The sequence below is a fragment of the Squalius cephalus genome (genome assembly GCF_949319135.1).
Source record: "Squalius cephalus genome assembly, chromosome: 8".
NCBI classification, from domain to species: domain Eukaryota; kingdom Metazoa; phylum Chordata; class Actinopteri; order Cypriniformes; family Leuciscidae; genus Squalius; species Squalius cephalus.
In genome coordinates, this window is record NC_137129.1 from 4,379,279 (window position 1) to 4,392,154 (window position 12,876).

The 12,876-nt window shown below is 35.4% G+C and overlaps 1 protein-coding gene across 8 annotated transcripts in view; it reads right to left on the bottom strand.

Moving 5' to 3' along the window:
* Window positions 1-12,876, bottom strand: part of yrk (Yes-related kinase) — a 28,288-nt gene that overhangs the window by 10,875 nt on the left and 4,537 nt on the right. For 2 of the 8 annotated variants that reach the window (XM_079879136.1, XM_079879140.1), the window contains exons 2-7: window positions 4,510-4,546; window positions 3,049-3,304; window positions 2,853-2,955; window positions 2,574-2,672; window positions 2,385-2,488; window positions 780-929 (exon numbers count right to left, since the gene is read on the bottom strand). In XM_079879136.1, coding sequence (XP_079735262.1) covers window positions 780-929; window positions 2,385-2,488; window positions 2,574-2,672; window positions 2,853-2,955; window positions 3,049-3,256 — 664 coding nt within the window. In that variant the 5' untranslated portion in view covers window positions 3,257-3,304; window positions 4,510-4,546. Of the gene's footprint in view, window positions 1-779; window positions 930-2,384; window positions 2,489-2,573; window positions 2,673-2,852; window positions 2,956-3,048; window positions 3,308-4,509; window positions 4,547-4,678; window positions 4,834-12,876 lie in introns of those variants that run through there. The other 6 variants (XM_079879137.1, XM_079879141.1, XM_079879138.1 and 3 more) reach the window with 5 other exon arrangements.

The window sequence follows — 12,876 nt, forward strand, 5'->3', positions numbered from 1 at the left end:
AAAAAAAAAAAATCTTTCAGACCCCAAAATTTTGAGTGTTCAGTCCAACTCATTAGCTAGTGAACAGTAGTACTCCAGTTCATTTAAATGAAAGAAGCAGTCTGGTAAAATTTGGATTAATAAAAGTGGGACTATTTCAATATGTAGAGTACAAATGTCTTCAGCGCTCAGAACTGAAAGTAACTGTTCAGTGGTAATTGGTGGTTTGCCCCATATTTGGGGGAGTGGGTTGTCTAATTTCAATCTAACTGTTGAAGTGGTCTGTCTGAGAAGCACCGCTGTATATTCATGAGAGCATACACGCATGTGGGTGGGTGTGTGAGAGAGACTGTAGATTCAACAATAACAGTGAAACAGGAAGGCTGATAGCACAAGACTGACAGGTTGAGTAGGAGGATCACTAACAGAAACCGATACAAAAGATGCACTCGGTCGAAGCAGAGAAGTCATTTGGGCACAAAGAGGAAATAAAGATGGGCAAAAATAAACTGACCTATTGATCTCTTTAATCGCAGTAAATATAAACACGCCACATATACAGTAGAGCCAATAAACGATCCTTCCTTCTGAAGAAATTCTTTAATATAGACTTAATATAGACTTTTCAGAAGTTTTTTTTTTAACATTTAATGATGTATCCTAGTTGACCGCATGAACACAATCATGAAACTGTAAATGAGCATAATAGGACCTCTTTAATACAATATGTATATGTATAATAACATTTTTCAAATAAAAGTGTGTTATATGTGTGTGAAGTGTCCTAGTATTGCACTTACCTGTGTAATGCTCCACCAGCTGCGGGACGGTATCAAACTGTGTCCTCGTTGTGATGTAATAACCGCCATTGTCCAGCTTCCTGATCTTATAGTGCTTGACATGTTCGCCCTTCGCATCATCCCAGTCTCTGATGGACAAAGAGTACGCTCCTAAAAAGAGGCGAAAAGATGCATTTAAACTCATTTTCAAAGGTTTGAACATCCTTCTGTTTTTAAATTGGTTGGCAAGATGAATTCAGGGGATATCAAACCACATTTTAATAATGAGATTACTAAAAAGAATAATCTTTTCAGTTGCACTAAATAACTGCATTGGCATTTATGTATTTTCGTGTCATCTGGGCAATTATTAAAATAACGTGCATTACTGAACATCCACTGTATTGAACACCATTAACTATAACACAGTTGTTCCTTTCTTTGTACTTTTTGAATGGCACTTTAAAAGAAGTGACGTATGCTAGATGTTTTTTTTTATGCACTAAATGTAGGCTATCAATGTTAATGCATGTGATTAAACACGTTTTAAATTATTGTTAACACAAGATGGTGTTTGTCATTTGATAATTGCATTTAATTTGTCCTCTGGTTAAAGAAGACTGATTTGCAGTAAAAAAAAAGAGAAATGTGACCATTCAAAAGTTTGGGGTCGGTGAGGTTTTTAAAAGGTTTTGAAATAAATGTTAAATGTTATTAAAAAAATAATAAACTAAGTGTTGTCAAAAATATAGATTTTTCGATACATATTGATACTAAAATATCTGAAACGCTTCCAATACTCATTTTCCGCAGAATAGATACACGATACCAGCTGTTCTCTCTCTCTCTCTCTCATCTTGACACACCAACCCGCCTCTCCTCACTCACTCGTTTCATTTGCTCTGGATGATCATTGGTGTTACAGGGCTTGAATTTCAATGTGGGATTTGGACATATTGCACATAATTTTACTCATTCCCGCAGATTTTGTGCTCACATCCAAAGTGCGCGTATAAAGCCGCCTCTCAGTACTAAATTGAGAACATTTTAGTTGCGCTTAAACAGTCAAACACACACAAAATAATGTCAAAATGCCGGTCTTGGTGAGTGTTCACGTAAACACAGTCAAGTTATGTTTTAAGTGAACGTAAAGTTGAGGAAGAAAACACGTGTAACATGTGCGTCAGGTCTTAAAATGACAGCAGATTTTATGAGATAAAATAAAAAATATCTATATGGCAGTTTTTCCCACATGGTATCGATGTCGAAGTTGTGGCCAGTGAAAATGCTGAATGACTAGAAACTTTGAAAAACCACTAGCCACAGTGGCTGGTGGGAAAAAAAGTTAATGTCAAGCCCTGCTTGCTGTACAAAAGTATTAATAATCTTACTGACCCCAAACATTTGAACATTAGTGTATATGCACATATATTTCCCTACTTATACAAATATATTTTTCTTCCTTCAAAAAAGGAAATGAATGTTAACTACAAAAAATATGAGATTAATCACAAATCTACATAATATCATAACACTACAAATATATTTTTGATTGACAGTCTTAATTTTAAAGCATTAGTAGTCCTTACTGGAAGCGAAATGTAAAAGCTAAATGTAAGCATTTACCTTTCGTTGTCTCGCTCTCACGTATTAGGAATGTCCCTCTGGGGTTAGTTTGTGCCAATAGCTGTCGTTCGGCATCTTTCCGGCCCATCTTCCCAAAATACCACCTGTTTTGACCACAAAAACGTGTATTTTAAAATGCATATAATGTGAGTGTATCTTCATGAAAGTGCATGTTTACGTGTAACTCACTCCTCAGCTTGTATGGAGTCCACAGGGGCCACATAATTACTGGGAATGTACCCAGACTTCCCTGTGTCCAGGGAACGAGCTTCCCACCAGTCGCCCTCGCTGCGGGCAGAGGACGGAGTCGGAGAGAGAGATATCAGAAAGTCCAGGAAAAAAGGAAATGAGACAGAAAGAGGGACAGGAGGAACCACAGAGAGAGAGAAGCAAGGCGAAAAAAGGAAGATATGGTTAGTATTTGTGGTCAAAAAAAGATTGTGTGAATCTGTCCTGGTTTGAACTTACGTGTTGTTGATAATATGGAATTTTTCTCCTTTCTGGAAACTCAGGTCATCCTCTGTACGGGCATCATAGTCATAGAGGGCTATGAAGAGTGTTACACCTCCTCCTGAACAAACACACACACACACACATATTAGTATTCAGTAAGGGAAGTAACGCTATCATCATTATCAAACACTGAAACGGACACTTTACACACCTGTGATGGCAGCTGGGCGAGACAGGGGAGCCGGCACTGCGTTTGAAAAATCATTAAAGTTCGGGATCAACCCCGTTGATGGGTTAAAAGTCGGATCCGGGATGTATCGGGAGGGCTCTAATGACTGGATCCCATTGCCTGTGTCGCACGAGTTGGGATTCGACACAGATTTACTGGCCTTCCTCTGCTTACAGCAAGCACAGCCCATAATATTGGATATTTTCAAAGCACACAGCTCATCACCCTGGAAACAGAGCTTCTTCCCATAGAAACAAGATAAAGGGGGATTAATTTGACAGTAGTATCCAGTAAGCTATTTAATATCTAATGCAATGGCATTCAGTGTGAGTTAAGTTAGGGCTGCACGATTTGGAGAAAAAAAATCGAAATGTTGTGTCAAAATCAAAAATTATTGATTGTAATGTGATTTAAAAAGGCTCCAAGTTTGTGGTGATCATTGGTATATATCAATATGACTAATAATTAGAAAATCAGAAAATAAAATTATACAAAATAACATTTATTTTGTTAATGTTAGTTAATAAAAATACATTCATTCATTGTTTGTTCACCGTGCAATAACTAACGTTAACAAATACAACTTTTGATTTGAATAATGTATTAGTAAATGTTAAAATTAACATTAAATAAGATTAATAAATGCTGTAGAAGTATTGTTTAATCTAAGTTCATGTTAATAAAGTAGTTAACTGATACAAACTAATGAAACCTTACTGTAAAGTTTTACCAAAATGATTATATATTATATTTATTATATAATAATAATAAATTAATTTATCGAATTTTAATTTAATTACTTTAGACGAATTAAAAATATATATACTCCAGTAATATTGCACTGTAAATAATATTAGTTTTAAAATAATTTTATAATAACAATCATTTTATTTTACAAATGTACAATTATAGTACTTATATTTATGGCTCTTGCTGTTAAACGTTTAACCATTGAGCTTTATTTCAGTCGAAACCACAGAGACCTTTCAGCTTCTCTTTTGTTGACAATGGCAGGTTTATAATTGCTTCTCATCACAAGTTTGTGAAGATGATGTTCCTAAACGCATGTTGTGTTCCCAAACGTACGTCATAAGCCACACAAACTCAGAGATGAGATCGCTCTGAGCCGCTGAAAACACTGGATGTTTGCGTGTAAAACAACACAGTGCTGCACTTCACTCTAAAAAAAGCGGCGCATGTATTTATTTCATTAAACTGCAGTCTTTACGAACAGCACTATCATGATTTTAATAAATCGTAAAGCCCTAGCTTAAGTGTTCAGATTGATTTCGTGCTCTCTGTATGATGAAGATGGCATTTAATTTATGAAGTGTGTCCATGTTGAGAGGTTCCTCTACTTTGTTCCCCTCAGTAAGAGTGTAAATGTAATGAAATAACTATTTAAGTCAACAGTCAGTCGATATTATCAGATTTGCGTCTCACCAGATCCTCAGATCAGCTTTCCATACACACCAACATCCTGGGAAGACAGACAGAGAGAGAGAGAAACATACAAATATTAATAATGAACAGAAAGAAAGAAAGAAAGAAAGAAAGTGAAATGACTTTTAATTTTGTGACTTAACACTTTTTTCGCGCTACTTCCTCTTACTTTCCTGTCTAGAGAAAGGGAAGTTCACAGTTAAAATTCCCCTTGAAAATGTACGTGTGTGCGCAACGTCCACTCTTTGGCTGAATAAAGCCATGTCCTGTATTTCTATCTGACTGACCATCAGTGGATCAACAGGATGCCAGTTTTGCGAGTGTTTCCTGTCCGGCCCACTAAAGCCTCCCCCTCGTTTCCTGCTGAGAGAGAGAGAGGGTCCAGCTGCAAACGGGGCAACACATTCACAACACGTATCGCTCCACCCCTCGGACAATCTGTTTTCTTTCTGCCACATGAAAATATTCCAAACTTACTCCAAGATACACATAAACATCCCAAAAGAAGATTTCACAGAGCACACACGCTTAACAAATCAACAGTCATCACAAGCTTTGCTTTACAATAGGTGTGTATCATTTTTCTGGAGAAAACAATACAGTCCACCACCCATGCTTATATTGTTTCCATTTTTATCATGTCTCTTCAGGAATTTCCCATGAATCTGTTGCTCCATTCATATCTCCGGCCAATCTATGCAGAATCACATCAAATAAATGATATGAAACAATGTTGGAGTAAAAACAAAAGCTTGTGCTCATATTTCTAATTTTCCGTTCAGATAATCATGTGTAATCTGATTTGCGCTGATGTAATATAGTCTAGAAATGGACTGTTGAATTGAATGCTTGTCGGAAAGGCCTGAACAAATAATGGTCTCATTTAAACAGCTGCACACAAAAGAGAATAGTTGTTGATGAATAAAAGCATGGCTGATTATGAAAAGCAGACTGTCTATATGGTTTTCTGTAGGTTTCGAGAACTGGAAATACAATGAGAGCGGGGTGAGAAATGAGGAAAGGCATTGAATGCGTTGAGTGCAGAAAAAAAAGTTAACTTTTTTATTTTGCCGTCGAGTTTCGATTGGTTTGTGTACACTACTGGTCAAAAGATCGGTACGATTTTTTATGTTTTTAAAAGAAGTCTCTTCTGCTCACCAAGGCTGCATTTATTTGATAAAAAACAATAAAAAAAAAACAGAAATATTGTGAAATATTTAAAATGACTTTTCTATTTTAATATATTTTAAAATGTAATTTATTCCTGTGATCAAAGCTGAATTTTCAACATCATTACTCCAGTCTTCAGTGTCACATGATCCTTCAGAAATCACTCTAATATGATGATTTTATGCTCAAAAAAACCATTCATTATTATTTTCAATTTTTTTTTCACAATTCTTTGATGAATAGAAAGTTCAAAAGAACAGCATTTATTTAAAATAGAATATTTTCTAACATTATAAATGTCTTTACTGTAACTTTTGATCAGTTTAACTCATCCTTGATGAATAAAAGTATTGATTTATTTTATTTCTTTCCCCCAAAAATAAAATGTAAAATTCTTACTGACCCCAAACTTTTAAACGTTAGTGTTTAATGTTACAAAAGCTTTAGATTTCAGATAAATGCTGTTCTTTTGAACTTTCTATTCATCATAGCATCATGAAATAAAAATGTAAAAAACTGTTTTCAACATTGATAATAATCATAAATGTTTCTTGAGCATCAAATCATCATATTAGAGTGATTTCTGAAGGATCATGTGACACTGAAGACTGGAGTAATGATGCTGAAAATTCACGGGAATAAATTATACTTAACTATATATTCACATAGAAAACAGCTGATTTAAATTGCAATAATATTTCACAATATGACTGTTTTTGTTTGTATTTTTAATCAAATAAATGCAGCCTTGGTGAGCAGAAGAGACTTTTAAAAACATTAAAAATCTTACCGATCTAAAACTTTTGACCGGTAGTGTGTGAATAAGCCAAATAAACTATAGCGATGCACTTTGTGGTGAACACTTTCTTTAGATTGGTCTACTGTCTCTTTAATATGACAAAAATAAAAAAAGAGCTCAGGAGACCTAAATAATCTTTTATTAAATATCAATGTGGTCTCTTCAAAAATTAACAAATAAAAACAAACACAAATGAGAGAGTATGCTATATAATCAATATGTTATAATCAATTATATATAATTAAATCTCTCACATTCAGGCTTAGGCTATATTTGGTTCAGTTGCTTTGTTCGCTTATTACACCCCTCTCGTCCCGTCTCGAGAAATCTCTTTTCAGACTTTTTGGGCCGAATTATGGCATGTTTGTTTAGTCAACTCTCAAACAAAATGTGCAAAATTGTATCTTTAGGGGCACAACAGCTTGTCACTTTCTAGCTTATTAACCCCTAAAAGGTTTATAGTAGTACCTTAAAGGTAGATATTACTACTTCAAGGTACTAACTTTAAGGGTAGATAAAGTACAAAGTTGTTCTTTGCCCCAGTGCGTCCAAAAGGTAAATTTGTTGTAAACTATGTACTAGTGGTGGCCGTTGACCACAGTAGCTAGGTAAAGAGTTTAAGAGAACTCACTGTTTTACTGAGGCATTACTCTCTTTATCACCACACCACAAACTTTGTGCAAACAGAATGGCACTTGCGTTTATCTGCCAGCCACAGGTACATTGTTATAGATGTGAAGATTGCGATCTGCTCTCAGCTGCAGAGATAAGAAGATGGGAACTGCATAATGACCGGTACCAAGAAAAGTTGCATGCATGCAGAACTACGGCTGCATCCGAAATCGCATACTTCCCTACTACACTCTAAACAATAATTCTGTGGCTTAGTGAATATTACAGTAATATCTAACTTTATTAACTTAATAAAATCTCTGAATATCATTCACTTGATTGGTTGAGTTAAACATCTTATCTTTTGGCTATGAGTGAAACGCAGGACGCCGGTCTGAAGTTCGAAGTTCACCCACAGAACACGAGTCCGTCTCCGGCATGAGAACCAGTGCTGATCCGGTGGAAATTGGATAACAGATTGGTTGATTACACTTGAATTAGGCTACCTGAATGTTTAAATGTTTAATTTCTAATTCTAAAATGTTTGTTAAATTAGTTTAAATGTTGGCAATATTGTATAGGCTACATGTTAAAACAGTGTAAAATATGCTGTATTGCTGTACTCATCGACAATAAAGGCCAATGTCATACTGGTGGTTGTATGGAATACTATTTTACAAAGGTTTAGAGGAAATAAAAAGTTAATATTGCTCATAAATAAAAACAGTTAATATTACTCATAAATATTGTTTTTTAAATGTTTACATGTTAAATTATTTCTACTCAATTTTATTTGTTAATGTACCAGATGCAGTTACTCAGATTTACTTAATTTCTTTACTTGCATTTACTCAATTCATACAGTATATTTCATTGATTTCACAGCTTTAAAATTTGCTCACTTTTTCTGAGGGTAAAAATGTTTCACCAAAAAAATTGAGTAAATCATAGTTAAACTTTTTAGAGTGTATATAGTAGGCGAAAAACAGTGCGTCACAAAAGAAGAATTATCCTCATAAAAGATTTGGCAAAAAGTACCCGGATGACCAACTACTTCCGGTGAGATTCTGAAGTGTGCATATGATAGACACTTTACTATCCCATGAGGCCACGGGAGAGGATTTGTGAATGGCGCATAGGCCTGTCACGATAAATACTTTTTGTCGTGCGATATATTGTCCCAGAAATAATTGTGATAAACGATATTATTGTCATTTTAAGACCATTTTATGCCACTGAATATATAATCATAATATACCAGCATAATAATCCAAGTAAGCCTACACACTTTCTCATGACAACAACCTTTTAATTCTTTAGATCATGTAAATTAAATATCCCAAATTAAAAAAAAACTTGAATAAATACTAAACAAATATTTTCTCAGAAAAATGCAAAGTAACAAGCAGAAAATAAATAAAACACACTCGCAAACGCACAAAAGGCACTTACGGAGATTTTCTCTGTAAAGTAAGGGTGCACACTATTGCTGAAAACACAAATGTCAGTGTGAACAAAGGCACAGAAGCGTCAACAGGCCATATCTACTGCTAAAATTATTTTAGTGTGCACCATTTGCACTGAGACATTTATATTTGCGGCTCTGAAATCGAGTGCAGTTGGACCAGGAAAAAACTTGAACACCGGTCTCAAACCGCGCCTTTTTTTAACCTGTCGATGACTTATCCTCCTGGGACCCAAGAATAGACTTTTGTCCACTGTAGTGGACATTATTTTTTAGTGAATTTCTCTGACATCATACATGTCACATGACACAACCTGGGTGTCCTGTAAAGAGCACATTCAGGACTTTTCAGAGATACCAAATATTTGGAGGTTTCACCATGAAAACAACTTATCCTTGGTCTTTAAAAATGTCTGACATTCATTTAGTGATCAAATTTAGTGATCTTATGGAAATATGATAATATATTGTAATTATAATTTAAATTGGACTACTTTTCAAATTGTATTTCATAAAACAACATCTCAGGAAAATGTTAAGGGGTTTCAAATAAAAAAATGACTTTCTGTTACAGAACAGGGCATTGATTTCAAACGTGTCCACTGTAGAGGACGTCAGGACTTAAATCATGTTTATCAGGCATTTTGTGAGACACAACAAGTGAATATGGAAATAAATTATACATCAATATTCCTATGAAATATTAGATATTATTACTCCAATTAATGCCAATTATTACTCCAATTATTACACTTCTTTTTTCATTAAATGTTGCTCCAAGAACACATTAATGTGCAAATTAGATACAGTGTATAGATACATTGCATTGAATGGGAATATTAATTTATGGCCATTTTACCCACATATTGCATAAAGTAAAATGGTGTATCAATTCATTCCGTTATTTCTTTCATAACATAGTTGAGAATAATCTTTATACAAATTTTGGTTGAAAAAATCCTGAAACCCCAAAATTTATTGGTGATAGAAAAAAAATCCCATTGTTTTTGTCTATACATATAATTTCATGTCATTTTATTTTTTAAACAACTTAGTCCTGGCGTCCACTACAGAGGACATAGCATAACGTATGAATAAAATTTTATTTTTCAAAAATGTTTTTTTTACCATTAGTTTATTGTGCTCTAAACAGTGTGATGACATGGAAAAAAAAAACTTTTTTTTTCTGGGTCTCAGGAGGATATCGCATCTCTATGAACACAGCCTTTCGCTTCCGACACGGAGAACAGACAAGATGACAGCACGATTGGCAAAATGTTGGTGACATTCATTATCATGTAAACATAATGGCCGATATATTGTCTCACCAAAAATTATTGAGGTCATACATATTGTGCGATAAGTCGATATTGATTATTGCGACTGACGCACATGATAATGACAACATGGCGAATGAAGTACGTCCAGATTACATTCATACTACACACACTCATATACATCCTTTTTATAGAGGTCGTGAAGTAATTACTTATTCAAAAGAAGTACTCAAGAGAGTAGGCCTATGCGATTTTGGACGCAGCCTTCGTGTGATCAGTTGGCTAACGGTTCACTTCCGTGTTCATTCTGGAAACTAGGCTATAGTTCACTCCACATGAGTCATGACCCATACCTAGGTTTGATCATGTAAACCAACCATGTTAACCATTGGGCCCTTTCACCTCTACCTTGTTTGGTCCGGATTTTCGGACTTTTCAGTTTGATCCGAATCAAAATTACAGGTGTGAAACCTCCGGACCAAACAGACGAAATTTGGTCCGACGAAAAGAGGTGGTCTCGGTCCAGATCAAACTGAACAAAGGTTTGGTTCATTTCTAGTGTGAAAGCATTTTCTGTATGGTTCGGACTTTCAGAACATTTACAGGAAGTTCCGGTGGTTCCCGCGTAGCCTAAACAACTGAAGAATATTTATGTGCAGAACTGTAAGTCCTGCCCACAGCGTTTCGTCCAGCTGATCTTTCGTGTCTCTCTCTCTCTCTCTCTCTCTCAGAGTATTGTGTGATCTATAGTATCGAACGCAGCACTAAGATCAAGTAAAACTAGTATTGAGATACAGCCTTGGTCAGAAGCTAAGAGTAAACCATTTGTGATTTTAACAAGCGCAGTTTCAGTGCTATGGTGCGGCCTGAATCCAGACTGAAACTTTTCATAGATGTCATTTTCTTGCAAGAAAGAGCCCAGTTGAGCGGAAACAACTTTTTCTAGTATTTTAGACATAAAAGGAAGATTTGAAATGGGTCTATAATTTGCTAGATTATGTGGGTCTAATTGTGGTTTCTTAATGAGAGGTTTTATAACTGCCAGTTTAAATGTTCTTGGAACATGACCTAAAGATAAAGATGAGTTAATAATATTGAGAAGAGGCTCTTCCACTATCGGTAGCACTTCTTTCAGTAGTTTAGTGGGTATAGGATCTAATGAACATGTTGTTGTTTTAGATGAAGTGATAAGTTTATTTAACTCTATTTGTTCTATAGTTGTAAAGCATTGTAATTGTTCTTGCGGGGTGATAATTGAGGCTGAATTATAAGGTGTGATCGAAGATTGAACGTTTACAATTGTGGTTCTGATGTTTTCTATTTTCTCAGTGAAAAACTTCATGAAATCATTACTACTAAACTGTAACGGAATATTTTGTTCAGGTGACATCTGTTTATTTGTTAGTCTAGCCACGGTGTTAAATAAAAACCTAGGATTGTTTTGGTTGTTTTCTATTAGTTTGTGGAGGTGCTCAGCCCTGGCCGCTTTTAGGGCCTTTTTATAACGTGACATACTGTCTTTCCATGCGATTCTAAAGACCTCTAAATTAGTTTGTTTCCATTTATGCTCTAAATTACGGGTTTCTCTCTTTAAAACACGCGTAGTATTGTTGTACCATGGTGCTTTACTTTTCTCTCTGACCTTTTTTAATCTAATGGGTGCAACAATATCCAATTTTCCAGAGAGAATGGTGCTCATAGTGCTAGTTAATTCCTCTAGTTCAAATGGCAGTATCGGATCGGTGCATCCCTAGTGGCAATGATATGCGTCTGTTCAACCCACATAAAAGCTGACCACAGGACACAAGTATATCATGTAAAGTTCTTTAGTGCGCTCGCATAATTGCAATGTGAAACCAAACCAAAAAACTTACCGAATGTATAAATGTATCAAAACATGAACTTTGGTTCGGACTTTCAGGAGTGAAAACGCCCTTAGAATGCTACTTTTGGGAATGCAAATTGTGAATATTTAAAAATTTTAAGATTTCTTAAACTGAACTCTGACGTCAAACGGACTTGGGTCAGCAGTGAAAGCTCTATAATGTGAAACCGGCCTTCATTGTAGATTTTGCTATCTTCTGAGCCCAGCGTAAGATCTCTTCAGAACTTCTAGCAGACACGCATTCGATTTTGAGAATAAAGAGACTTCAGCAAGTGTCTCGATTTGCTCTCAGTGCTGTTTAAAAGAAACATTTGAGAGAATAAAGAGGAAGCCACACGTCTCTTCTTTTGCTCTCCGATCCACATTTTAACAGAAGAGAAGAGACGTCTACTTTCAGTGTTTAAATATAATCTAAACCAGAAAACACAGACCACACTTTTTTTCTAAAAAGAGGTTTGACACGTTTCACATGCATGAAGAGCGTTAGCAATCACACGTTAACTAATTAAATCTAATGACAATGTCTTGTTCTGCCACAGAAAGTTAACATTGCTAGAGTTGAAAAATAGGGCTTTTAAAAGTCTTTTAAACTCTCTAAAGCCTATAATCATCAAAATTATTTGACAAATGCATGAAAAAAGGATATAACTACACAAACTATACAATGAAATGCATATGACTGACTAAGTCATTTAGACTCGGAAGGTTGTGAAAACTTTAATAATGTAAAAGCACTTTGACAAGCTCAATGAGTGTTACCAAGCGTTAGCATTCACAGCTGTGACGATGAGAGGAAGTTGCATTTGAGGGTTTGAGGGCTTTACCAACAGCAAATGCAGAAGACCATCTAGTTTGCCAACAGAACAAAGACCATAATCCGATCACAACTGAAACCAGCATGTATTCAGGTCGCGAGAGAGGAGTTTTGTAGCACTTTTTTTTTTTGTGTCTTGTAGATTGAGTGAGATGCTTCTAATAGGTGCGACTGATTACTACGATTATATCTGCATGGGAAGGAAGATGATGAGAAATTTGCGGCCAAAGATGTTTAGCAATTGTGGAGGTCACTGTAAATTATGAAATCCATCGGTTCACACTGACACCTTGCAACATACTGTAACAAACTTCAGTCTCAAACACGTTTCCTGCGAAGTTTACA